General features: G+C 40.9%; 1 protein-coding gene across 1 annotated transcript; it reads right to left on the minus strand.

Annotated features, from left to right (window-relative positions):
- ZBTB11 (zinc finger and BTB domain containing 11) lies at positions 1–27,217 on the minus strand. Its single transcript, XM_075907696.1, has 11 exons — positions 26,159–27,217; positions 22,223–22,458; positions 21,496–21,727; positions 19,550–20,364; positions 18,544–18,720; positions 17,896–18,132; positions 16,536–16,680; positions 14,268–14,385; positions 8,612–8,770; positions 4,800–4,975; positions 1–3,444 (listed from the first exon to the last, which is right to left on the minus strand). The coding sequence occupies exons 1-11, from the start codon at positions 26,466–26,468 to the stop codon at positions 2,927–2,929; spliced, it is 3,123 nt and encodes a 1,040-aa protein (XP_075763811.1). The 5' UTR covers positions 26,469–27,217; the 3' UTR covers positions 1–2,926.
- Positions 27,218–27,795: the final 578 nt, after the last annotated feature.

Consider the following 27,795-nt stretch of genomic DNA (forward strand, 5'->3'; position numbering starts at 1 on the left):
AAAAAAAAAATACAGGCAACCTCACAAATCCAGGAACTGCAAGTCTAAATGATACTCTATTTACCATATGCCCTTCTGAAAAAAATTAAGGCACAACTGTACATGTTAAGGAAAAGGTACCATAGCCTCTAACTTTAATATTCCTAGCTTGATTTTTTGTTTGTTACAACCTTCTTTGTAATTTTATTGAGTGGCAGGTCATAAAGCCAATTAAAACACTTTTGTTCTTACAAAAAGCATTATCCTTTTTACCCCCTTCTAAATTCAGACTCCTTTGTCTCCAGCGAGATGGATAAATACAGTTATTCAAGAATTAAAGTGCTAACAAATATTGTGTTGTAAGGTAGCACGCTGAATATAAAATTGATGTTCTAAACAGTATTTACAAATAGGTGTCTGGAACATGTTTCCTCACAACATTACCAATATATACTTATGCATAAATTACTAGTACTGAAAATTTACCTATTAAAATCATTTCACCTTATAATGGCTATAAGAACTGTTACACTTACCTCAGTTTTTCATTTATATTATGATGGACAACTCTCTCCAGGGTGCTTGTCTATGGCATTTTTGAGTATACAAGTGTTAGGGAAATACAACTAGCAGTATTTTTTCAAGTGTAGGCTTTGTGCAATTTTACACCATTGCAATATTTAGGAAATAGCACAATTATAAGAGGTTGCAAGGTGTAGGTGAATATTATGACATCGTCATCATGTCTGGTTCTGCCAGAAGACATCTTAGAAATACAGTAAACCTACAGCATAGCTCAGACTCAAGGCAGAAATTCAATGTAATTACATAAGTTATTGCTCTTAAAAAGGTAATGATTTTTAACAGTAGCTTAGCTACATGCACGCAAAACACACAAAAAGTCTGTTTTAGAGTCTACTAAATTGAGATCTTTTAACTAAGTGATGATACATTTACAAAAATATTAACTCAAATGATTTAGATGCCTTGTCAGGGATTTTGCCCCATATTTTGTTAATGTGTATGAGGCAAGCCAGTTTCAAAGACTGCACAAGAAAACTGTAATATAACCATTTTTGTTGGGTTTATCTAGCAGGAACCAGTGATCTAACCCCGTCAAATACTTTTGCAGTGCAACATTTTATGCTATGTCATTTCAGAACATGAACTTAAACTACATCTACATGTTGTGTTTTAGTTCTTAAATTAAACACTCTCAATGCATATTACAGAATGGGAATAGATTATATCATCACACAGGCTGAAATTAATGTAAGAATACTAGCTCTAAAATGGGCTCAGCTATCCTCATGTACTTTCTTAAGTAATTTGTTTTCCTCCTGTTGTGCATATTGGATTAGAGGACACTGGTTCTCACTTATTGCTTTAGTTCAATTCATTTCGAGCTAGAGCTGAATCTTACCAAAAGATAATTTCAAATATACCAAATATATATGTTTCTTTAATACACATTAGCAGGACTTCAGTTCACACAGAACAATATGGCCATAATGCAATGATTTTATCAAGTATGAGAGCTTGTGGCAGAGTTGGGAGAAGAGATAGGGCTTCTGCTTCTATCAAAAGCAAGGGATACATTCACAGGGTTAAAAGATGCTAGCAACTTCATTGCATAGATTTTCTTTAATAAATTAGGGCAAATATTTCCACTTTATTTTATTTTAACAACCTACAGAAACAGATTTTTTCCAACAAAGAGGAGGATTAATAGCCTGCCTTCAATGTGTTTTCGTGTAGTTGTCATGTAATACGCCTTTGGAGATTTCCAGCATGTTTGTCACTAACCTAGTTTTTAACATGATACTATGACATTCATATTATTCAATGCTACTGTCTGTCTCACTTTGAAATTACTAACTCCCACCATATCACCCCTTCTCCCAATTACAATTCTCCGTGATTCAGTAGATTGGAAAACCAGATGATTTCTATAGTATCTCATTCCCAAAGAACTGCATCCTATTACAACTTATCTTTTTTCATGTGGAAATTTCCACAAATTTAATACAAAATTAGAAAAGTTCTACATCATTTGTTTTCCTGCCTTGGGTAAATACAACGAAGCAGTGTAAAGCTTTTGTTTACACAACTGAACAATTAGCAAAATAAATTAAACAGCATTGCACACACATGGTCAGACTTAACCCCTTTGTTTATACTGAAGAGCAGACACTTATATGAGTAGCCCTGTTGATCCCGTTGAACTATGCAAGTAGCTTCTCACCAGTGACAGATTTTTTTCCCAAACTCCAACAGACCTCACTGAGTAAATCTGGTTATAGTTACATGGTTATCCAAGTCATTGTATAATGATTATATTTATTGACCTGCCACACAGTCCTGAGGAGTTAATTTTGCAAATTTCCTGGAGCACACTTTGAAGATTTATACACAGCTAGCGAGTCTACTTAAAAGCAAAAGATCTCATACCACAGGTTTGCAACCCCTCACAAGGCAACACACTCCACAGCGGTCCATTCCCCGATTTGGGGAGCAAAAGAAAAGAGGACAGAACCCATCACTTGAATTTCATTCACTGACCCTGATAATATACATATTAAAACAAAGGCAAAATGCTGCTGAAACAGCTGTACAATTATAGCACAACTTCCTTGTAAAAGTCCATAAAAATTTACAACATGACACTTACTGCCGTTACACAGGAAATATTTTATTTTAGACCTTTCTCTACTAATTGATTATGACTGGTGCAGAAATCAGTCTTCCAACTCTTACTCTGCACTGAAGTATCTGAAATTTTACATTTTTCTCTCAGTGCATTGTGCGATATTCTGCAACCAAGAAACTCAATGTATAAGAGATTCAGTATCTCAAAGTCAGTATTACTGTAAGCCTCAAATACTCACAGTTAGTACTTAGCTTGACTTGTACTTAACACTGCACCCTTCTTGCTCTGTCAGGATATTCACTCAGTTTCTGAAATATGGGCCACTTCTACTTTTACAGTTTCAATAGCTTGTGTAACTTCAGCTATTTTCTGTCCTTGCTGTTGTGCCAATACGTAATTCACCACCTGCATGATGCTTTGGTCAGAAAGAGTGGATACTGATGTACATTCCTCAGTAGCTGCAAGAGCTTCAATTGTTTCTCCAGTCACTACCACAGTCTCAATCTCTTCACTGCCAATGCTAATCTCAGTTTCTTGTTCTTGCATGTCTGCTGTTAAAATACTGATGGCATGTTCCACCTGTGTCCCCTGGTTATGAAACTGAAGCGTGTCCTTTTCAAGCATAATTTTGCAAGGTACATAATCCCTGTGGAACTTGGTCATATGCTTCCGTAGTGTCCGGGCATCTATGTAAGCTTCATTGCATACTGGACAGACATATGGTCGTTCTCCAGTATGTGTCCTCACATGACGCTTCAAGGAACGTGCATCAGCCCAGGCTACTCCACAAGTTAGACATTCAAAAGGCTTAACACCTGATTATCAAAATAAGAGAATGAAGATTATTTTTCATAAATCTGTGTAAATGAAAATGAGAAATTCCGTGCAGGAAAGACAACATTCTAATACAGTGGTTTTCAAACCACCTTCCGCAGACTATGTCTAGTTAACATGGATCTGTGAGGGCACAGAAAAAGCCCTGGAACTTTATATTGCCACTTATATACTCTGTGTGTGGCCTTAGGAGTGCTGACACACACAGTATCACTGATACATCCATGTGTCTCATTCTGCCTTTCTGTTGGATACCATTTCTCTTCCAAATGTATTGCCTGGCACCTTATTACACCAAATCCTACTCCACTGATTTTTGTTAATTTCTGCAAACCTGTGTGTCCATCTTCTACTGTGCCTGAAATCCCTAGTTTGATATTGGCCACAAATTATTTCCTCTAGACAGCATATTTCAAAATTATGTTTAGTGTAGGCAGATCACTGTTTGCATTGTTCCTTACCCATTCTGTTGTACATCAATCTCAACACTAACTTCCTATATCACTCAGCTACAGATTTATGGTACACAATTATGGGATATTATAAGGGCTTCTTTTTTTAATATAAGCAAATATGTAAATGTCTACCCCCGCGGTGAATGAGATTTTAGACTTACTATCACCAGTCCTTTATGGGTAAGATGTTTAAGAAAAGGTAGTTTTTGCCATAATATAGCAATTTATATGTAGAAGTACATAGACTATTCAATTATTCAAAGTAAGGAGCTAATCTTACTTATGAAATGCTTATGCATACATTTAGCACACTGCAAATTTGCAGCTATCCATTTTATATTCACAGGTATCCTCATCCGCAGATGTCTGTTTTTCTGGATATAGATGTAGATCCAGATACAAATTTTGTTATCTGCTCAGGGGTCTACATATACTGGCAACTTTTTAATTACAACTGTTCTGTTATTGTCCCCAAAATGCTTAAAGATCTGTCTCTACTGTAAACTACTGTACTAACAAATTTGCATGACCAGTGCTGTAAGGATTCGGAAGGATTCTAATGGCAAGTTTTGGAAGTCATGTTAAACAATGGGATGAATGCTTCAGAGCGGTAGCCAAGTTATAGTCTGTAACAGGAAAAACTTAAACAACAAATAGACTAGTAGCACCTTAAAGACTAACAAAACATGTATGGTATCATGAGCTTTCATGGGCAAAACCAATGACTGTAGGAAAGTAGGATGAATGTGAACCTACTTTCCATTGACTAGATAATCTAGCAGTTTCCTGATGGCTCACCACTCATGCGGACCCTAAACATATTATTTCTTAGAATACTAATATTTTTACAGAAAGGACAAAATAATATATATTCTGTGTACCCTCGTGATTGTTCATGTGTCGTCTATATTCTCGCAGCTGGGTGAATTTCCTCCCACAGTGCTCACACACACGTTCCAGATTTTGCTTTGCTCTCCCTTTCTTCCCATGAGTGGCTTTCTTTACATGTCTTCTATACAAAGCTTTCTCATAGAATTCTTTGCCACACACATTACATCTAAAATATAAAAAGAATACCTGTTAGATACAGAAAACTTGCTTCAAGCTGTTATCCCATGCCTACGTTATCTTATGGTTTTAAAATGCCCTTTAATTTTTAAATAGGGAAAGTTTAAAGGAATGCCATTTTTATGTTTAAAGGTGTTAGATTTTGATGCGCCCATGTAAGAAAAAAGGTTTCAGATTTTAAAATATTATTGTGCCATGAGACTTCAATCACAGGTTTTCTTAATCATGGACACAAGCTTCCACTCACCATTCCACCAAAGCAAAACCACGCAGATTAACAACCAAAAATTTCTAACTTTGACCAACATATACTTAAGCCCCCCTTCAGTTTCACATGCATTACTACTGATAGTTCATTTTGTTATCTTTGAGATGCATACTATTTAGGCATGGGTGGGGGTGTGCAGTCGGAATGTAAAAGTGTAACCGTTTAAACAATTAGCTGATATGAGCCTTAGCTTATCCGTTTCAGTTATGGTTACCTGCCAGTTCCCTGGGATCAGGGCCAGCAGGGACCCCGCTTCGCGGTATCCAGCTCCCCCGAGTGGGGCCTCACTCCAGGGGAGCCAGCTGCCACTCCATGACCTGCAATGACTTTTAAAAGTTACACTACAGAACCTGCAGTGGCATGAAACCACTAGGATTTTTGGCTCTAACAGTTACATTTTACACGACTTCTTACAACTCTAGTGTTAGCAGAAGTATGGTACCCCACATAACTATGTTTGCTGTATTACCCATCTTCCCCTCACACATCTTTCACCTATAAAATCCTCCCAATGCCATTTTCTACATTATATTTGAATTTGGAAGTATTGGCTAAGTAAAATGGTTTTATTTGTACATTGTTAATATATATATAAAGGAAATGTTATGACAGAATAGCATTTCTTTGCTGTACTAATAAAGTTGCTTCTGGTCTCAGTGACTTAGACTGTGCTATTTGCATGTTAATAGAAAAAATGTTTTAAGAAATACAAGTATTCAACCAATTAATGTAACTAACTCCTCCAAGTACAATTATTAATCTGTCACCCACAGGAAAGGCCTCATGGGCAAAGACTAAATTGCTAACCACGTGTTGGATCTTTTATAAAACCTAAACAAGGTTGACTCATGAACAGATGGGACTCAAAATCCTGAAGTGTATGCTAATGATGCCCAGTAATTGTGATATATCCACACTTTTTCCTGGAAGCATTCCATGGGGAGCTTTATCAGCCTTCAGTTTTCCCTGGATTTATTGAAAGGAACTACATATAGTGTCAGAGCCATCTGGGCCAGTGATCCAGCCTTTTACTTACCTCTCTCTGAATTTCTGTTTGCAAACACATCAGCTCAATGATGATTTGCCATTTACAATTGCATTTTTAAATGTTAGCACATTTAATGTGCCATGTTAATTTTGTATAGTTCTAGTTTCTTAATCAAAATGTTGTGCAGCAATGTGCCAAATTCCTTACAAAAGTTTAAATAGATTGTATCAACATTAGTATCTTCATAAATCAAAACTCACAGGAATAAAGAGGTTATTTTACCCCTGGATTTAGCACTGTTGTGACCACCGCTAGAATACTATGTCCAGTTCTGTTGTCCACAGTTTAAAAAGAAAGTTGATAAATTGGAAAGGGATTGGGAGAGCCATGAGAATGATTCGACAGTATGGTTTAAAAAAGGCCTTCTCAACTTGGAAAGCCCAATGATACTCACAGCACATGCAGAGGGCTGCAACTTAAGTGTGGTTGCATATACATACAAATATATATGCATATAGCTTCTTTCACACTGATGGGCATGAATACAAAGCACTCCCACAATGCTCCAGTGCTCCCAGCACCTCCTCTCTGTACGTGTGTTCCAGCCAGTCTATCCGCTTTCATCTTTCAGTGCTCACCCCACTTGGGAGATGCCTCACCATTGTGGTTCGTGTTCCCAATGGAGGCCATGTTCATAGGATCCCACCCGCAGGCCGCATGTTGAGCCTCACGTAAACTCAAACCACACCGCGGGCCGCAAACAAACAGGCCACAGGCTGCATGTTGAGTAGCTCTGATTTAAAGCGACAGTCTATGTTTACCCTACAAGGGCAATAGTAGAACAGCTACAGACACTTCTCCACTGACAGAAGGGGAATTTCCATCAATCTAAGAGGTGAAAGCTAGGTTGACAATTCTTCCATCTACCTAGCTGCATCTGCAGTGGGGATTAAGTCAACCCAACTACTGTGCTCAGGCAACAAACTTTTTCAACAGCACTGGGCAAAATAGCTTTATTGATCTAACCTTTTCACAGACTTGATAAGCTTGCTCTATTAACTTACAGTGAAGGTTGAGAGGTGACTTGATCACAGCCTGCAAGTTCTTAACATGGGAATAAATATTTGATAACGAGCTCTTATCTAGCAGAGAAAGGAACAACAAAGGTCCAACGGTTGGAAGTTTAAGCTAGGCAATTTCTGATGAGATATAAGGCATTCATTTTTACCAATTAGGGTTATCAACAATTGGAACAATTTGGCAAAGACTGTGGTGGATTTCTAAATCAAAAATGGATTTTTTTCAAGAAGAGATGCTTTAGTTCAAACATGAATTTATGGCCTGTGTTATGCAGGCGGTCAAGGTAGATGATCACAGTGGTCTCCTCTGGCCTTAGAATCTAATCCTATCAGGAAAAAAAGGATGTTATTTTGACCATATCTATTTTCTATAAATCCCACCTGATAAGTCTAGTCACTTACATCCCTACATTTGTTGTATGCAAATAGAATAAAATTCAAGCACTCAGAGTACTTTAAAAGAGACATTTTCACAAAGCTGAAAACAGTAAATCAAATCATCTGGGGAAAGTTATTCTGTCCAACAATCCCATAACAGAAAGAAAGCTAGCTTTCTACGAGAGAGCATGCACACACAGGCTGCTTACGCTTACCTACTAAGGCACAATAGGTTTTTCGAAACACACACAGCTATTTCTCTGGACTCCGGAATTGCTGCTTTGGGGACAAAAACTCTGTTTTCTGAATGCACTGAATTATCATTTTCAGGTTTGAGAAATTAAAGCAGAATGAGTGTGTATGTGTGTGTTTGTATGTAAATATGACTGGGTTGGACTTCATTCTACAGTTTTTGCACACAACAAATGTAATCAAGTCACGATCACTTAGCAACCACGAACTTTCAGTTTTGTGATCAGTACCGTTATTTGTCAAGATGAGATCTAATACAGAATTCCACCCATGTTAGAAGCTACACTTATTGCATTGAGAAGTTGTCCTTGACCAGTTTTAGAAATTCCAAGGACATCTTAGGACTGGCAGCATGGGAGCTCCAGCATGTCACTCAGATTGAAGCCCCCACCCCTCACAGATCACACACAACTTTCCCTCCCACAACTATCCTTTACTCTAGTGTAATTTGATGGTCTAAATATTCAAGATCCTTTTCTTTAATTGAGATGCTCATATGAAGTTATTCTTTTATATCTGTTGCTGAAAGCTACATACCTGTAACTATGGATAGCTCTTGGAAATGTCACTCAGAAGCAAATCCACACTGGTCTAATTAGAGTTGTGGGTCTACAACACCTTAGTGTGCTCAGTTTACATCAGTTGCAAACTATCACTCACCTATAAGGATCTGTGACAGAATGGGACTTCACATGAGAATACCAATCTTTCTTCCAACTGTAACACTTCCCACAGAACTCACATTGGAACGGCTTCACACCAAGATGCTTGTTCATATGCTGCCGGAGATCCCGAGCTTCATAGAAACTTTTTTCACACCTGAAACAATACAATTTTCAGACTCCCACATAAGACAAGATCATAATGAAATGAAAATAACTATGAAGGTAAAATGTTAAAACAGGAGGACCCTTTGGACTTAGATGACAGAAAACCACTGTTCTTTATCATTTACATGTTGCCTAAAGCCCAATATATATTAGTAATTTTAAAAGACTGGTAGATTTCATGAAGTAGACAGGGTTTACAGTATCAACAACTGTATTAACATTGTAATCCTCTTCTACAGTAAGAAAGATTAATAGGAGTAACAGCTAATTTCAAGATTTGCAATGTTTCTTATGAGTGTCATATATTTTCCCTTTATCTGCTATGGAAAGCTGATTTCCTTTAATTGCTCTATTATAGGAGAAAAAAAAAGCGTAAAAACTCCTATCCAGTAACAAAGAGCTTCAGGAGGTAGCCAAGTTAGTATAACTAGAAAAACTTAAACTAATAGTCTTGTAGTTCCTTAGAGACTAACAAAACATGTAGATGGTGGTATGCGCTTTCGTGGGCACAACCCACTTGAATGGAGTCCATCTGAAGAAGTGGCTTGTGCCCACGAAAGCTCATGATACCAACATGCTTTGTTAGTCTTAGAATCATAGAATCATAGAATAATAGGACTGGAAGGGACCTCGAGAGGTCATCGAGTCCAGCCCCCCGCCCTCAAGGCAGGATCAAGCTCCGTCTACACCATCCCTGACAGATGTCTATCTAACCTGTTCTTAAATATCTCCAGAGAGGGAGATTCCACCACCTCCCTTGGCAATTTATTCCAATATTTGACCACCCTGACAGTTAGGAATTTTTTCCTAATGTCCAATCTAAACCTCCCCTGCTGCACTTTAAGCCCATTACTCCTTGTCCTGTCCTCAGAAACCAAGAGGAACAAATTTTCTCCTTCCTCCTTGTGACACCCTTTTAGATATTTGAAAACCGCTATCATGTCCCCCCTTAATCTTCTTTTTTCCAAACTAAACAAGCCCAGTTCATGAAGCCTGGCTTCATAGGTCATGTTCTCTAAACCTTTAATCATTCTTGTCGCTCTTCTCTGTACCCTTTCCAATTTCTCCACATCTTTCTTGAAATGTGGCGCCCAGAACTGGACACAGTACTCCAGCTGAGGCCTAACTAGTGCAGAGTAGAGTGGCAGAATGACTTCACGAGTTTTGCTTACAACACACCTGTTGATACAACCTAGAATCATATTTGCTTTTTTTGCAACAGCATCACACTGCTGGCTCATATTCAACTTGTGGTCCACTATGACCCCTAGATCCCTTTCCGCCATGCTCCTTCCTAGACAGTCGCTTCCCATCTTGTATGTATGGAACTGATTGTTCCTTCCTAAGTGGAGCACTTTGCATTTCTCCTTATTAAACCTCATCCTGTTTACCTCTGACCATTTCTCTAACTTGCTAAGGTCATTTTGAATTATGTCCCTATCCTCCAAAGAAGTTGCAACCCCACCCAGTTTGGTATCATCTGCAAACTTAATAAGCGTACTCTCTATCCCAATATCTACATCATTGATGAAGATATTGAACAGTACGGGTCCCAAAACAGACCCTTGAGGAACTCCACTTGTTATCCCTTTCCAGCAGGATTTAGAACCGTTAACAACAACTCTCTGACTACGGTTATCCAGCCAATTATGCACCCACCTTATCGTGGCCCTATCTAAGTTATATTTGCCTAGTTTATCAATAAGAATATCATGCGAGACCGTATCAAATGCCTTACTAAAGTCTAGGTATATGACATCCACCGCTTCTCCCTTATCCACAAGGCTCGTTATCTTATCAAAGAAAGCTATCAGATTAGTTTGGCATGACTTGTTCTTCACAAACCCATGCTGGCTATTCCCTATCACTTTATTACCTTCCAAGTGTTTGCATATGATTTCCTTAATTACCTGCTCCATTATCTTCCCTGGGACAGACGTTAAACTGACCGGTCTGTAGTTTCCTGGGTTGTTCTTATTCCCCTTTTTATAGATGGGCACAATATTTGCCCTTTTCCAGTCTTCTGGAATCTCCCCTGTCTGCCATGATTTTTCAAAGATCATAGCTAAAGGCTCAGATACCTCCTCTATCAGCTCCTTGAGTATCCTGGGATGCATTTCATCAGGACCTGGTGACTTGCTGACATCTAACTTTCCTACGTGATTTTTAACTTGTTCTTTGTGTATCCTATCTTCTAAACTTACCCTCTCTCTGCTTGTATTCACTACGTTAGGCACACCTCCAGACTTCTCGGTGAAGACCGAAACAAAGAAGTCATTGAGCATCTCCGCCATTTCCAAGTTCCCTGTTACTGCTTCTCCCTCCTCACTAAGCAGTGGGCCTACCCTGTCCTTGGTCTTCCTCTTGCTTTTAATGTATTTATAAAAGGTCTTCTTGTTTCCCTTTATGCCTGTAGCTAGTTTGATCTCATTTTGTGCCTTTGCCTTTCTAATCTTGCCCCTGCATTCCCGTGTTGCTTGCCTATATTCCTCCTTTGTTAGTTGTCCTAGTTTCCATTTTTTATATGACTCCTTTTTTATTTTGAGATCGTGCAAGATCTCCTTGTTAAGCCAAGCTGGTCTTTTGCCATATTTTCTATCTTTCCTACACAGCGGAATTGTTTGCTTTTGGGCCCTTAACAACGTCCCTTTGAAATACTTCCAACTCTCCTCTGTTGTTTTTCCCTTCAGTCTTGCTTCCCATGGGACCTTACCTACAAGTTCTCTGAGCTTATCAAAATCTGCCTTCCTGAAATCCATTACCTCAATTGTGCTGGTCTCCCTTCTACCTTTCCTTAAGATCATGAACTCTATTATTTCGTGATCACTGTCCCCTATACTGTCTTCCACTTTCAAGTTCTCAACTAGTTCCTCCCTATTTGTTAAAACCAAATCCAGAACAGCTTCTCCTCTGGTAGCTTTTTCAACCTTCTGAAACAGAAAGTTGTCTCCAATGCAGTCCAGAAACTTATTGGATAGCCTGTGCCTCGCTGTGTTAGTTTCCCAACATATGTCTGGATAGTTGAAGTCCCCCATCACCACCAAATCTTGGGCTTTGGATAGTTTTGTTAATTGTTTAAAAAAGGCCTCATCCACCTCTTCCACCTGGCTAGGTGGCCTGTAGTAGACTCCTAACATGATATCACCCTCGTTTTTTACCCCTTTTAGCTTAACCCAGAGACTCTCTACACAGCTATCTCCTACGTTCATCTCCACTTCAGTCCAAGTGTGTACATTTTTAATATACAAGGCAACCCCTCCTCCCTTTTTTCCCTGTCTGTCCTTCCTGAGCAAGCCGTACCCTTCCATACCAACATTCCAATCATGCGTCCCATCCCACCAGGTTTCTGTAATACCAATGATATCATAGTTGTATTTATTGGTTAGCAATTCCAGTTCTTCCTGCTTATTACCCATACTTCTCGCATTTGTATATAGGCATCTAAGATACTGATTTGATCTTGCCTCCCTGTTGTGCCCTGACCCTCCTTTCTCCTTGCCATTATAGGCCGTAGTCCCCCCCATTTCCAACCCATCTCCCAGTCCCGCACATGCAGCACTTACCTGTGGGCTTTGTTCACCTGCCCCCTGTCTTGCAGCTCCTTAGAGACTATTTGTTGTTTTTTAAGTTTTTCCAGTAACCAAGAGTTAGGGAGAGCTAGGACATCACGTATTATGGTACGCAAAGTGGTGTTCTATAAACTACAAGATCTATGCTTATGAAGGAACTGGAATCAAATTCTGGAACTATCGAGGATTAACTAGTAAAGCAGACAAAATTGCTTTGTTGTTCAGCTTGCCCAAGCACATTCAACACAACCTCTAGCTCTGCTTTTCAAAGCGACTCCCTAGGCAATCCCTCACCCCAAACTGTCCCCCACCCCCAACACTTCCACAGGAAGCCAAAGTTCACCAGCTCCTGTTTAGCCAGCCACAAGAAAATGTATGATCAAGAAGATGCTTCAGACACAAGGCGGGTGAAGTAGTATCTTTCACAGGACTAATGGTCTGTTGGCAAGAGACACAAGCTTTGGGGATTACACATATCTCTTAGTCACCGCCATCTTTACAAAGTACAATGATTATCCACACTCCAATTATGGGGGGGGGGAGGGGGAGAAGGAGCAATGACAAATCACACAGCAACCGGAAGACTTAATGGAAAGACCACTGGCCTAGGACTATTTTTTACTCTGCCATGGGTAAGTAACTTCACTCTGGGTCAGTTTTCTCTCTATAAAATGGGGATATTGATGTAAAAGTTACTTGAAATCAACTGATGAAAAGCACTATTATACAAGCTAGGTCTTTAGATTATTTTCTTACTACAATCAGTATATCAAGTCTACTGAGAACTAGAACAATTTAAATAATCACTAACTCCTAAGTAACATTCATCTTTGTTTAAAAACCTTGCTAATTAAATGGCAAAGAACTGCTAACACAGAGTTATGGTTGCCCACTGATAGTTTGTGTCCTGCCAGAACACTGAGCTCAGTAAAATGGAAACTTCTGAATCCCCAGGAAATACAGGGTATGACACATTGCCAAAAAGGGTCAAGCAAGCAGCTTGCAGGATAAATGACCCAAATTCAACCATTAGGGACATTTGGTAGATAATGCTTGTGTCTTTAGTAGTTCACCTCTATTGTTAGAGGTTAGCAATGTAACCGAAGGGTTCCTGTGTACTAGGGTTGTGAAAGATTATCTAGTATCACCCTTAATGGGTGACTGTTACCAGTTCCAGTTAACCATCAATTGATGGAGGCTGCAGCAGCTCCCTGCCGGCCATGGCAGAACCTCATGGCAGGACTAAGTATTATCTAGGTCACCCTTGCAGGCATGTGTCTAACCTGCTCTTAAAAAGTCTTCAAAAAAGGAGATCCCACTATCTCTTTATGCACTGTATTTCAATGCTTAATCACCCTGAAATTTTTCCTTATGTCCAACCTAAACTGTCCTTGCAGCAATTTAAGCTCATTGCTCTCTCCTCCTTGTAACTTTTGTCGGCAAATTGAATATTTCTTCCTAAAAGGAGTACTTTGCATTTGTCCTTATGCCAACTGCACAAGTGCATTTTCTTAATCTACCGCAGTGCTTAACGTATTGTATTCTGAAGCTTCAGGGAGTAGCCAAGTTAGTCTCTACAGGAAAAAACAATGAATGGTCTGGTAGCACTTTACAGACTAACAAAACATGTAGATGGGATCATGAGCTTTCATGGGAACAGCCCACTTCTTCAGATGACCAAATTTTGAGATTAGGATGTGCAGACTTCAGGTGCTTACTGATTTCCAGCTGTGCCTTCCTGTTTTTCCCTTTGATTTTTCCATACCCTCTGCTCCATGTCTCCCCGCCCCCTTCCTTCTTCCCCTCCCCCCCCGCTCCTATTATTCTAACCATTTTATGTGACGAACAACAACATGAAAGGCAAGTAAAACTGTCTTAAATAATCAAAGGGACTTAAAAGGTCAATTTAATACTCACTGAGTACACTGATATCCACGAATTTCAGGTTTTGGCTGGTGTTTCTTTATGTGCTTACTAAGTCCTGAGGCTCTGTGAAAAGACTTCCCACAAATGGAGCAAAGATACTTGGATTCTCCTGTAAACAAAACAACAACACTTTAGAAGGTCTTATCTCCCATTTGAGCCCCAACTCCCTGCAGTGTTTTAAAAGGAGTATATAATTTGTACAGAATTCATCTGAAGTTCTCAGAGCTTTATTACTGAAATAAGAGGGAAGTTTGATTTTATATACCCTAACACTTGGAATCTAGTTGGTATTTTCAAGAATATTCTTTACATCAGATATAATCTTGCATAATATTGCTATACATATTTGACGAAGCTGAGTCACTACTTTAAACTACTGTATAAATTACTTTAAAAGGTTTACACAACAATCTCAAAGCCTTTAATTACAATTTGTTTTTAACTCTCAACAATTTTAAATAAAAAAAAATTTACTGCTGAAGAAACAGATTGCAGTCAGAGCACAGCATCTGCAACAATTTTAGCAGTAATTTAGCATACATGAATGGGGGCGGTGGGAAGAGAAATCAGACCCTGAATTTATCAGAGACCACCTTAACATGAAATTTCCACATCCTTTCAAGCTGATCTTGAATATTAGACAACCAAAAGGATATTTGTAAGAGTACAGTAAAACTCCATTGGTCCGGCATCCAATGCTCCGGCACTCCTGATGGTCTGGCACCATCAGGAACCCGGAAGTGCTCCAGGCAGCCAGACAATTGGAGTTGCTCTGCCCCAGGCTTCCCGGAATCAGCCACTGGTCAGTTTCAGCAGCAGCTGAATCGGGGATGCCTAGGGCAGAGCAGCTGGGGTGCTGCCAGGTTGGTCCCGTAGCGCCATCCCTCAACCCGGCAGCACCCCAGCTGCTCTGCCGCAGGCGTCCCTGATTTAGCCTCTGCTGAAACTGACCAGCAGCAGCTGAATCGGGGACGCCTGGGGTAGAACCGGACTATCAGAAGGGGGGGGCTATGAAGGGTCTGGAGTGGCATTCCGCCACCCCACCTAGACCCCTCATAGCCCCCCCCTTCCAATAGTCTGGCATATCTGATAATCCGGCATCCCCTGGGTCCTAAAGGTGCCGGATTATCGGAAGTTTACTGTACATAGAAATCCTTCTATTTTCTGGACCATAAAACTGCATTGTCAAGGAAAATAATCTATTGTATCCCATTATTGATATACCACACTCCAGGAAATAAAAATTCACAGTACTTCAATATACAAAGTACCTTAAAATGCCTAAAGTTCACACTAACCTATTACATTGTCATATATCATTCTCTTCTCACCCTCAAGCTTCCTACCAGTTTCTAATATCTGAGAACTTATTAATTTCACAAGATACATTATTATACAAGTCCAGTATACCTCAGTTAAGGAGATGACTATTGCAAGGTGATGGCTCCCTGGGGATTGAGACTGGAAAAAACATTTAAATTGGGGCAAAGGTCTCAGAACTCTAGTGGAATGAAAATGGCTTTTTCTGAAAAGCCACACAAGTCCCAGATCATAAGCATAAAGCCACATGCAGACTGACACACAGAACCCTTGGCAAACTAGTGTACATCACAACAAGAGTGATGTGCTAGAAAATAATGAGTATTTCACTTAAGCAACTGAATCACATCAAATGGATGAATATAAGAAAAACAAAATACCTTCCTAAACAAATACAAAGCTAGCTAGTGCTATTTATCTTAGCGTTTTACAATTTATTTTAATGCAACAAATTTAAGAAAATATTAATTCTAGGAGGATGCTTGAAATCCAAGAGGCAGGAGATTCAACTTAAGTTTTCTCCCTCAAAAGGAAAAATAGTGAAAAGCCTCTTCCATCTTCTTCCCTGGGATTTCCAGAAACTTCCCATTTTTGATATGCAAATGCTACAGATATAAATAAAAAAAGGGTACTGTCTCTCTATATTGAGATGTAGAATTTAAGGGAAGGACTTGTTTTATTCTATGAAGAGCCTAACATATTTAGGGCATAAATAATAAAACAAATCTGAAAATTTAATATTCTGTCTTAAAGTGCAAATAGAAATTTAAAATTAATTAATCTTTCTTGAATGGGTGTCCAATGAAAATAAAAACATTTCTACAAATTTCTTAGATCCTATCTACAGAAGTCCACAGTTAATGAGTTAACTTTTATATTCTCCAAAGTATTTATTAATATACCATGGTTCATACTACTTGTATTCTTGACCTCTTTTACCTGTGTGAATGCTCATATGTTCCTGAAGACTCCGTTTTGTGACAAAAGACTTTTCACATAAGTCACATTTGAACTGCTTCTGCGTTTCATGGAGAGCCAGATGCATTTTTAATCCATGTTTGTAAGTAAATGACTTTCCACAGACCTATGAAGAAAAAACTCAATGTGCTAACGTATACAAGATAAACTCAACCAAAAAATTGTAAGACAGTATTGTATCTCATCAATTTTTTTCAGAGCGTAAATATTAACTCTCTCTTCAAATGTAATATAAAAGTAGTACACTACCTAGCACACCTAGCTGATCATGTTTGGGCTTCTTGTCAGCTTAAAACCACTGAACAAACTGCAAAACTTACTCTGTCCTTAACATTGTGGTTATTTTTACTTTATTTCTTGTTGCAGAGGTAGCAACAGACTTATTTGGACAACGGACACTTTTCCAGATAATTATGTAACACTGATTTTCAAACCACCATCAAACCATCTGACATGTTTGTAACCATGGGCACTGTTCCATCTAAGCCAGGAGTGGGCAAGAGGCTGCCAAGCAGGCCGCATCCAGCCCATGGCTGCCTCCCTGGGACCTTTAAGCAGCGCAGCTGCTGCCGCATTAAATATGGCTGCTCTATGCTGGGGAGCAACGAGAGAGGCTTTGTGCTCTGTCTGGCCCCTCAGAAAAATCCCTCAGTTTCCATTGGCCAGTTTCTGTCCAATAGGAGCTGAGAAATTTTGCTGGAGGCAGAGGCAGCCAATGAAGCCTCCTCCCTTCCTGCCTCTCCACCCACACAGGAACAGAGCCACCCTGAAGTAGCTTACCATTGCAGCTCAGGTCCCTGCAAGGCTGCTGGCTGGAAGCCACCTAGGTAAGTGCCTCCCAGCCAGAGCCTTTACCACCCAAACCCTCTGTACTCCTTTCCCCCAGGTCACAACTCCCTCCCAGACCCTGAACCCCTCCTACACCTCTCTCCCAGGCCAAAATCTTTTCCTGCACCCATACCCCTCCCTGATCCCGCACTTCATTCTCCTGCCCCAAGTCACCACACAAACCCTTTACACCCCATCATAAACACAGAAATGTTGACAGTAATAAAAAACCCCCAAGACATCTTCTTATGAGAAGGGGCATTAATTCTAGTGATCTGCCCCAGTTCAACCTTAGGAAATTACATTCCCTCTAATTCCTCTTCAATCTCAAATTATATTTAAAGCTAAATTCTTACATTAGCTACTGTTCACACAAGCACTATGAAGTAATTGAGATTAACCTAAATTGTTAAATGAAGGGTAGTTACTAACTAGTGTGTCAACAAGTCAGTACAAACTTCTAAGAAATCAGGAAAGGATGTACATTCTTTACCTTGCATGCATGAGGCTTTACACCTGTATGTTTGAGCATGTGTATTCTGAGTGCGTACAGCTTGGGTAGAGTTCTTCCACATATATCACATATAAACTCCCGCTTAGTTCTGCCTTTCACTGCTGATGCTCCCGTCTCTTCTATACTAGCAGTTGCAGAACTCACTTCATTTTTTCGAGTATGTCGAACAAGGTGGGCACGTAGCGAGGCACCATACTGGAACTCTTTTTTACATAGCTAGGAAAGAAAATACACTGTGCTCTAATGTGTATTTTCTGAAATTATTTCAAAACTGTTGAATTATCTTGTTTCAAGAAACCTTTGCACAAAAACTTCACATTTGTAAACAAACATGATATCATGGTAATATGATTAGCTAGTCTATAAATCCAGTTACTAAAACTATAAATATGCATTACATCTCAGTGTACTTTCAATGTAAGGCTCCTTATTAGCTGTAAATATTAAAATAGTGGCAGAGGCAATTGTTGTCAGAAGCAGCTTTATACTGGCTCAGTTCCCAATAACATTCACTTCCAAACTTTTCTAAATCTGTAAGACAAAAATAAATGCACGTGCTAACAGCAACATTAAGAGCAATTACCAACCAAGAGGAATTTTTGAAAAATGTAAATAAGACAAACTTACTGGGCATTTGTAATCTTTAGCTCTTTCATGTTTCAGTGTATGCATTATAAGCGAATAACGCCTCTGAAAAACCATCCCACATTCATTGCATTTGATCTGAGCTTCTGCCTCATTCTCTGCAGTATCTCTTTTGGGTTGCTTCATCTTCTTCCCTCTTTGCACTAATTTCATGGCAACCTAATTTGGGAAAAAAACCTTTGAATGATAGTTTTTAATAAAAAGTACTATATTCTGACTTATGCTTGGTTTTAAGCATCAACCTTCATTACTATATCACTTTTAATATTAATATAATATGTAGCTCTTATATAGTATCAGCAATGACTGTAATGTTAACAAATTTCACTAAATTTATAGTAACTGTTTAAAAGAAAAATGAACCCACAATGATACTGCAGATCATATGTTTAAAACGCTGTTTTACCATGAAGTGGGTAGTATCTTAGTAGAATCGAGATTGGCTGGTCTTTAGCCCCGCTGAAGCTGCCCGCCCTCCCCATGGCTCCAGGAAAAGCTGGGGCCACCCGCCACTCACCCTCTTACCTCATGCTGGGGAATGCTGGAGCCACTTTCCATTTACCCGCCCTCTCTCCCCCATGCTCCTGGGGAAGGCTGGGAGCTGTGCACAGCCTGCCCTTCCCCCCCCCCCCCCCCCCCAATATGATGAAGGAAGGGTCAAAACCTGGAGGCCACCCACCTCCTGGTGAGGAAGGGGTGTTCTGCTCCTACAGTGGGGGGGGGGGGGGGGGGGCCTTGGATAGCAGGGGAAAGGCCTCAGGCAGAAGGCCAGGCTTGGGACTAGCCTCACCCAACTCAAGGTTCACCCCCTGCCTATGCGAAAAATACCTATCACCTATATAAGCAATTATGTTGTATTAACATTCATATTTCTATCCAAGGCATTGCTTAGTAGTGAAATGATGTGTTTTTACACTACTTTGAAAACAAATGATATTTTCTTCCACTGAAAACTAGACTTTGATACTAAATAGTATATTTCTTATACCTGCTGTATTGCTGATTTTGGGTTTGTCTTCCTGTTCTGTAGCTTTTTCTCTATTCCTCTGTGCAATCTGATATATCCACCCTCACTAACAGAACGTTGACGAAGTTTGCTTTTATAAGTATCATCTTGGCTGCTCACGATGCTCTCAGATGGTGATACCAGAGTGCTGTCTGCCTTACATGGCCTGCTACATTTTTGCTTGAGTGCTTCTAAAGACTCTTCTGAAGTGATTTCTACATTTTCTGTGCTGCTCTCATTTTGATCAGCCTCAGTGTCTTCTGTTGGAGAGCATGTTTCCATGTCCTCTGTCACTGGAGGCTCAGACTGCATGACAGAAACAATGTTATTTGCAATGCTCTGTACCATTTCTATTTTTATTTCATTTCCACTTGTTTCAGTATAAACAGACTGTACTGTAGGCTCTGTTATAGCCTCTGAAGTCTGAGAGTCAGACTGTGGTGCTGTTGTCTCCTCTTGTCCAGTGCTGGGAGATGCTCCATTCACAGTTGCCACTACTTCACTGTTTACCACTTCTGTAGGCAGAGGCTGTTCAACACTATCCACAGGCTGCGTCTCAACTGCATTCTGCTCTGGCAAACTCTGTGTTGACTCTACAGTGTGAATATCTCCCTTTTGGTAGACTGTAATTTGTTTGTCTTCCATCTGTTTGTGCACATTTTCACAGATTTCCAAAACCTCTGACATGAAGAGATGCCTGGCTAGCATGGCAACTTCTGCCATGCTACAGAAGTCAAAAGTTAACACTGAGGTATAAGCAAATTCCAGTAAAGGGAGGAAACTTGTCTTGCAAAAACCTGCATGGAATATACAAGAAGTGTGAGATTATAGCAAACACAGTGATCACCAAATTGTTTCAAGCTAATCCATAATGAACATCCCTTAATTTGGATGGGCTTTTGTGTTAGAGTAATGTCTATAATCTAGCTGTTTCAGCAACTATATATTATTTCAGTTAGCATCTCATTCGTGAGCAGAAGTGTTCTCCCAGCATGGACGCCTGCCTAAGTCAAACACACTAGGATCACAATATTAAATACAACTGAAGCAGTTTTGAATTTTTTAACTGCTTCTAAATAAAGTATGGTACTGCTCCCCTCTCTGAAATAGAAATCCTGGCCCTATTTGTATCTTCTTGCACCTTTTGCATTAAGGATAAAGTGCAGGAGGATAAGATAAAAAATGACATGGTGGAGGAAAAAGATACAAAAGAGAAAAAGTGACAACAGTTCAAGAAATGTATATGAAATCACTTTTAAAATACATATCTTCCACCCACAATTATGAGAACCACTGAAACTTACCTTTGAGCAGCTTCTGGACTGTCATGCTAAAAGTCAATTTGTTCATCCATCTTAACTACAGGAGGATAGGAATTGGGAGAGGAAACAAGAAGAAAGGCCAGTACTAGGCCAACATACCAAGCATTCACCCATGTGCTATGTATAGTAACTTCTGTCACGAAAGTACAGTTTTTGAAGCTTTATTAATATCTTCTTGACTTCAAGAGACTTGAATGGTCAATTTTTTGTGCTGCCTGTGTCTGTATAACATTACCACTTGACCAAAAGTGTTTGCTCTGGCAAAAAAAACTCTTCAAGAAGATAATGAACAGTCCTTTATATATTCAGGCATTGGCCTGCTTCTAAACTCAATGAACTAATATGAAGCACAAACACAACTAAGCCAATTATAAACAGTTATTCAAAGGCTACATAAGAATTACTGGGTGATAGTCTATGGTCTGTGTTATGCATGAGGCAAGATTATATGATGGTTTCTTCCAACATAAAATCCAAAAAACTCACAATATTTCTAAATCAAGAAGTAAGCTCATTTCTTAAATATTCAGGTGCCATTATGCCACATTTATTAAACTTTACTTAACATTTTCTGCTTAAATTCTTTTGAAGTTACAGCTTATTTACCTGAAAGATCCACTACCGCTTCATGACTGGAGACAGCTCCCTTTTCGATGAAAAGCTCCCGGAAGTACTCACTGTTAGCTGCCAAGACAGATTTGTGTGCTTTGTACTCTTCTCCTTCAATCAACAGAGTAACATCACAGAACTGATTGGAAAGTCTCTGTTGGTTCAGTTGGTTTAAAACTGACAGAGAATGTTTTGAAGAAGACTGCTTCACAAGGCCTTTACTATCAACCTACCAAAAACAAATCCATTACAAAAAGGTGCTTTACATTTATCTTTTTCAGCTTTCATACTGAGCACTATACATTTCTTCTTTTCTAGAAAAAAAAATCAGCACATCTTATTAAAAGCAGGGATTTTAATTAATTGTTTCAATTTCTAATACTCTCCCTTTTAGGCATTTATTTAAACTTATATTTGCACAATATAAAAACAGACAAAACAATAGAAAAAATTATAAAATCTGTGAAACTTAAAAATATCCTATACACAAGCAGTCATTTGAGAAAAAAAAAATGAAGAGAAGGATGACCAAAAAAATAGATACTGGTGACCCATTTGATCCAGTTTCTCAACACTGCAATACACTCGGTGTTAGTTGAACATTCAGTGCACTTTAATATCAAATCACATGGTAAAAATGACAGCTATGATAAATATTAATTTGTCTAAGACACTAAAATTTAACATTTTTGTAATTTTACAAATATATAAAATGGCTACTTACAAATACAAGCTCATGTTTTGCTATTGGCTTCTTTTTCACAGATTTCGGTGATGCAGCTGGGACAGATGCAGTGTTACTTAATTCATCATCTGTTTCATTACTATCTTCGTGAGATCTTGTGTCCAGTCCTAGTTCCTCTAGCATTTCAGAAGGATCTGACAGAGATCTAGAACGATCTAGCTTTTCTTGGCATTTACTACATTCTTTAATGTAATCTTTAACTTGTTTAAGAATACCTAAAGAAAAGCATCAACAAAAGCCTCATGAGTTTATGTTAATCATCTATTTTACATTACGTGCACGAGAAAAGGAAATCTGTCATGTTACTGATATATTATATCTATACGCTTGTGTATTTATTGGGAGAAATAAGGCAAATTGTTTTTCTATGCTTTCGTTCTCTGGCTCCCATGTGTTCTTAAGAATACAGGACAACCATTACTGTATCCCAGCTGTTATCAGGAGATTGAGATGTACAACGTCCTACAGATTGCCTGTATTACTAGCTACTCAATAGATGAATAATTTTAAAAATATACCTCATCGCCATATTTAATCTCCTCTTCACAAAGCTAAATTCCATTAAACTAGGAAGATGAAAAAATCACCAAGGTCATTCCCAAACTAGAGATATTAGCAATAACATATATCGGTTAATCTTTTAAACAGCTAAGCCTAGGATTATCAATTAATCCAAACTACTACATGGAACTCCTGCCCCTTACTACTTCTGTATCAGAGGCAGCAAAGGGGGGGCAGGTGGGAGCCAGTGCTAGGGGTCAGGGGAACTTGCTTAAAAGCTGTGTGATGCTGGAGCAGCCTCTGTCTGCAGGGAGTTTGGGCCCCTCGAAGGGCTGCTCCAGCACATGGTTTCTGTAAAGGGAAATCAGCCTCTCTAATCTGCTAGAGTTCTTTGACGGGGTCAACAAATATGTGAACAAGGGGGATCCAACGGATGTAGTATACTTAGATTTCCAGAAAGCCTGTGACAAGGTCCCTAACCAAATGCTCTTGAGTAAAGTAAATTGTTATGGGATAAGAGAGAAAGTCCTTTCGTGGATTAATAACTCGTTAAACGACAGGAAACAAATGGCAGGAATAAATGGAAAGCTTTCCAAGTGGAGAGGAGTAACTCGTGGTGCCCCGCAAGGATCTGTCCTGGGACCCATCCTATTCAACTTATTTATAAATGATCTAGACTAGAGAAATGGGTAAACAGTGAGGTGGCAAAAATTGCAGATACCAAACTGCTCAAGACAGTTAAGACCAAACCAGACTGTGAAGAGTTTCAAAAAGATCTCACCAAACTAAGTGATTGGGCAACAAAATGGAAAATGAAATTTAATGTTGATAAAGCACATCAGAAAACATAATCCCAACTACACATACAATATGATGGGAACTAATTTGGCTACAACTATTCAAAAGAGAGATCTTGGAGTCATTGTGAATAGTTCTCTGAAAACTTCCACTCAGTGTGCAGCAGCAGTGAAAAAAGCAAATAGAATGTTAGGTGTCATTAAAAAAGGAATATCAAAATAAGACAGAAAATATTTTCTTGACTCTATATAAAACCATGGTACACCCACATCTTGAATACGGCATTTAGATGTGATCACCTTATCTCAAAAAAGATATACTGGCATCAGAAAAGGGCAGCAAAAATGATTAGGGGTTTAGAACAGGTCCCATATGAAGAGAAATTAAAAAGACTTGGCATTTTCAGCTTAGAAAAGAGAAGACTAAGGGGGTATACGATAGAGGTCTATAAAATCATGACTCATGGAAAAAGCAAATAAGGAAAAGTTATTTACTTATTCCCACAATATAAGAACTAGGGGTCACCAAAGGAAATTAACAGGCAGCAGGTTTAAAACAAACAAAAGGAAGTTTTTCTTCACGCAGAGCAGAGTCTACCTGTGCAACTCCTTGCCAGAGGATGCAGTGCAGGCTAACACTTTAACAGGGTTCAAAAAAGAGCTAGATAGATTCATGGATGTTAGGTCCATCAATGGCTATTAGCCAGGATGGGTAGGAATGGTCTCCCTAGTCTCTGTTTCTCTGGAAGTGGGAGACAAGGGAGGCATCATGTGAGGATCACCTGTTGTGACCCCTCCCTGTGGGGCATCTGGTATCGGCCACTGTTGGCAGACAGGATATTGGGCTAGATGGACCTTTGATCTGACCCAGTATGGCCATTCTTATGATCATACCACCAGGCTAGTTCAACCCACAATTTGTAAAGCCATAAACAGAGTAATTAAAAAAAACCAATTATCTTGGTCATCTACAAGTCATTAAAGGAAATCTTTCATCAAGTGAAAATATTTAAATCTAACCTAAAAATTGAAAGAGGTGGGGATGAAGATTCATGAGCATTTTGTCAATTTTTGGTTGCCATTTTTATATCAGAATTGAAACTGCAAAATTTCAGTTAGCTCTAGAAATACGTCACAAACTGTGTGTCACGTTTATTCCTTACCTTACATAGTTTTTGTTAAGACAAGAACAGTCTTAGACACTTCTTCAGAACTCTAGCTTTTGTAGCCTTTATATCAGATTAATTCAAAGAAAGAATGCCCGTTGCTTAGAACTAGGGATGTGAAGCTATAACCACATACACGGTTAACCAATGAACCTGGGCTCATCAGTTAACCTTCTCTGTTACATGCAGGTCCCTGGTACATGGCTTAAGGGAGGCATCAGGTAGCCGCCTACCATCCCACACTTCTACCGCTGTATCACAGGCAACATCGGGGAAGGGTGGGCGGGGACAAGCTGGTACACAGGGGGAGCCAGCTTTTAAGCTGGTTGTCTATGTGCACTAGTTCCAAGGGAGCCGTCTGCCTCCCACATAAAACCCTTCAAATTTTCAGCGGTTACATGGTTACTCAAATGCATTTAACATCCCTAGTTTGAACTAAGGATGTTAAAGACTAGTCTTTTGACTAGTTGATATCCCCCTCCCTTGCTGTCTCTATGAAATAGAGGCAGCAAAGGGGGATATCAACTAGTCAAAAGACTAGTCAAAAGACCAGGAAGCCCGGAATCTTTTGACTCTTCCCTAGCATAGCACATTAGATGTGTGTCTGATAATTCTATTCCTTCTTATAGTGTCAACCAACTAGCCTTGAAGTTGAGGTTCAGCTTACTGGATAGTAATGTCCAAGATCACTTTTAGAACATTTAAAAAAATTGGTTCCATTAACTAGTTTCTGGCCATCTGGTACAGAGGCTAATTTAACTAACAGTTTATATACCACAATTCATTTTTCTGCAATTTCATGTGTGAATTTCTTCAGAGGCCTTCGCTAAATCCAATTCAGGCCCTTTTACTAATTTGTTTTAAAACTTTCTGTGTTGATTCCTCAATGTAGATTACTTCCTCTGATAAGTCACCTAAAAAGAATGTCTGAGCCTGAGAATCACCCTCACAGCCTCAGGAGAGGCTAGATCCAATGCAAAGAGGGCATTTCTCAGCAATAACCTTATCTTCCTTCCTTGATAATCCAGTGGTCCTACTGACTGACAAGCATCCTGCTTCTAATATTCTTCAGGTATCAGCAATTGGTAAACTGTAGCCCCCCGACTGACACGCGCCCCAGACTCTGACACACACAGTGCACCAGACCTCTCAGCTAACGGGGCTCGGGAAAGCCACTGAGGTCCGTACAGCCTCCAGGAGGGTGTGGCCGGAACCCCGCCCACACACGCTGGCTGCCGCATGTGGCGTCCCACCTACCCCACCGGGGCTCCATGTGCAGCGGCCGCTAGAGCCGCTCAGGACAATCCCCCGGCGCTCTTCTCCCCTCCCTGTTTTGCCCGAGCGGGCACAGCGCGCTGCTGCGAGACCGGCCCCGCCGTGGTGCCTCCCGTCCGGCCGCGTGGGGCTGAGCCACGCCGCGCACCCTCTCCCGGCCTCGGTCCCCGCCTCACCTCTCCACCAGTAGCGCTGCGAGAGCCCCTGCCAGGTCTGCAGGCGGGTGCGATGGGCGCCCTCGGGGCCGAGGTGGGCGGCGCGGATGAGGCGGGCGCGGCGCTCGGCCTGCAGCACCACCTCGAGCTCGGCGAAGCGCTGCTGGTCCCGCTGCCGCCGCTGGTAGTAGAGGGTCCCGTCGCGCACCACGTAGCAGGCGGCCGCCTTGCGGATCTTGCGCTTGGCGTTGCCCTCGGTGCCGGGCGCGTAGGGCTCCCGCTCGTTGGTCAGGTAGCGCAGGATGGCCAGGTAGCTCTCCTCGCTGGACATGGCGCCGCCGGGCTGGGCCCGCTCCTGCCCCGGCTGCCTCCCGCGGGGCGTCTCGGCCGCTGCCCGCCTAGGGGCCGCCCTCAGCCCCGAGGGAGCGTCTCAGGCCCTCGGCCTAGGGGAGGCCCCTGGGGCGTCTCCCCAAGAGCGCGGTGGGGGCCCCTTAGGCGGGGGGGGGTGCCGGGGTGTCCGCGCGGCCCGGGGCCCGGCAGAGCATGCGCCGCTGGGGGGCGGGAGGGGAGCCGCCGAGCCGCGGGTACGAGGGAGCCTGAGCAGCCCTGGGGCAGAAGGAGGGAGGCTGAAGGCAGCGGCCCCCCGGGCAGCGGGTCCGGAGGGAGCCGGGCCCGGGGGGGGAACTGGAGTTTCCCAGCCAGCGGCGGCGGGAGGGAGAAGCTCGGGCAGCAGCAACGGAAAGACAAAATGGCTGCTGCACAAGCGGAAGTGAGGTCAGAAGCCCCAGCACAGGGGAGGGGCTCCGGGAGTAGCAGAAGAGGGGGGGGAGCAGCATCGAGAGCGCAACGTGTATGGCCGGGGGGCGCTCTCTTGGAAACGGACGAAAGCGTAAAAGGGCTGAGGTCGGGACGACGCCATCTTAGAACCGGGCACGGAGTGCGCCCGAGCGCTGTCTTGGCACATGGCCAAAAGCGCGGAAGTGAGGTCAGCTCACCTCACCTCCATCTTTAATTGGGGTAAGACGTCCCTTAGCGAGCTTCACATAAAGGCAGCAGCCATGTTGAAATAGGGCAAAGCTTGCGCCAAAACAATGACACGCCCTTTGTAGACTTGAGTCCATCACTGACTTCTCCGAGCGGGGAAGGGAGGGGAGGAGAGAGGGTGGATGCACTTCGCGGGTGGCTGCCTGCTAGTTTCAGAGCAGTTGAAATCATATCGCCTGGCAATATTTTGGAAGATGCACCACCCCTGTAGGATTCATTTTGCCTTTCCAGGAAATAAAGATTAATCTTTAATTAAGCGTTGTCATGTAATGAACTCTGCAACCAGAATTGGTAACCCTAATATAAAAGCACTCTCCTTTCCATTCAAGCAGCATTAGCATATGGAAATCAAATCAATGTTGCCGTTGCCAACCCCAAGCATGAGTTAGGCCCCAAAATCATGAAAATGACAAATTATGAGAATTTTGAAAATGTGGGATTCTCCACATTCTTTTTTTGGTTGTTGAGCCTTTGTAACCGCAAGGGCTAAATTTTTTTTCAAAAGGTAAGCTACAGTTTTGTGCAGTCTCAATTCCACAAGAAGAGTAAGAGTCGTTAAGAAAGCACCATATATAAAGTTACATTAGACAATAAGATAAAAGAAATTGCATATA

The sequence above is a fragment of the Pelodiscus sinensis genome, chromosome 1 (genome assembly GCF_049634645.1).
Source record: "Pelodiscus sinensis isolate JC-2024 chromosome 1, ASM4963464v1, whole genome shotgun sequence".
NCBI classification, from domain to species: domain Eukaryota; kingdom Metazoa; phylum Chordata; order Testudines; family Trionychidae; genus Pelodiscus; species Pelodiscus sinensis.

Excerpts from the sequence above, each read along its gene's own strand:
- ZBTB11 (XM_075907696.1), bottom strand. The coding sequence starts at position 26,468 with ATGTCCAGCGAGGAGAGCTACCTGGCCATCCTGCGCTACCTGACCAAC. Across the intron at positions 22,459-26,158 it reads GCAGCGCTACTGGTGGAGAG|GTATTCTTAAACAAGTTAAA; the intron begins GTGAGGCGGGGA and ends GCTTTTCTTTAG. Across the intron at positions 18,133-18,543 it reads CTAAAGATTACAAATGCCCA|CTATGTAAAAAAGAGTTCCA; the intron begins GTAAGTTTGTCT and ends TTTCTTTCCTAG.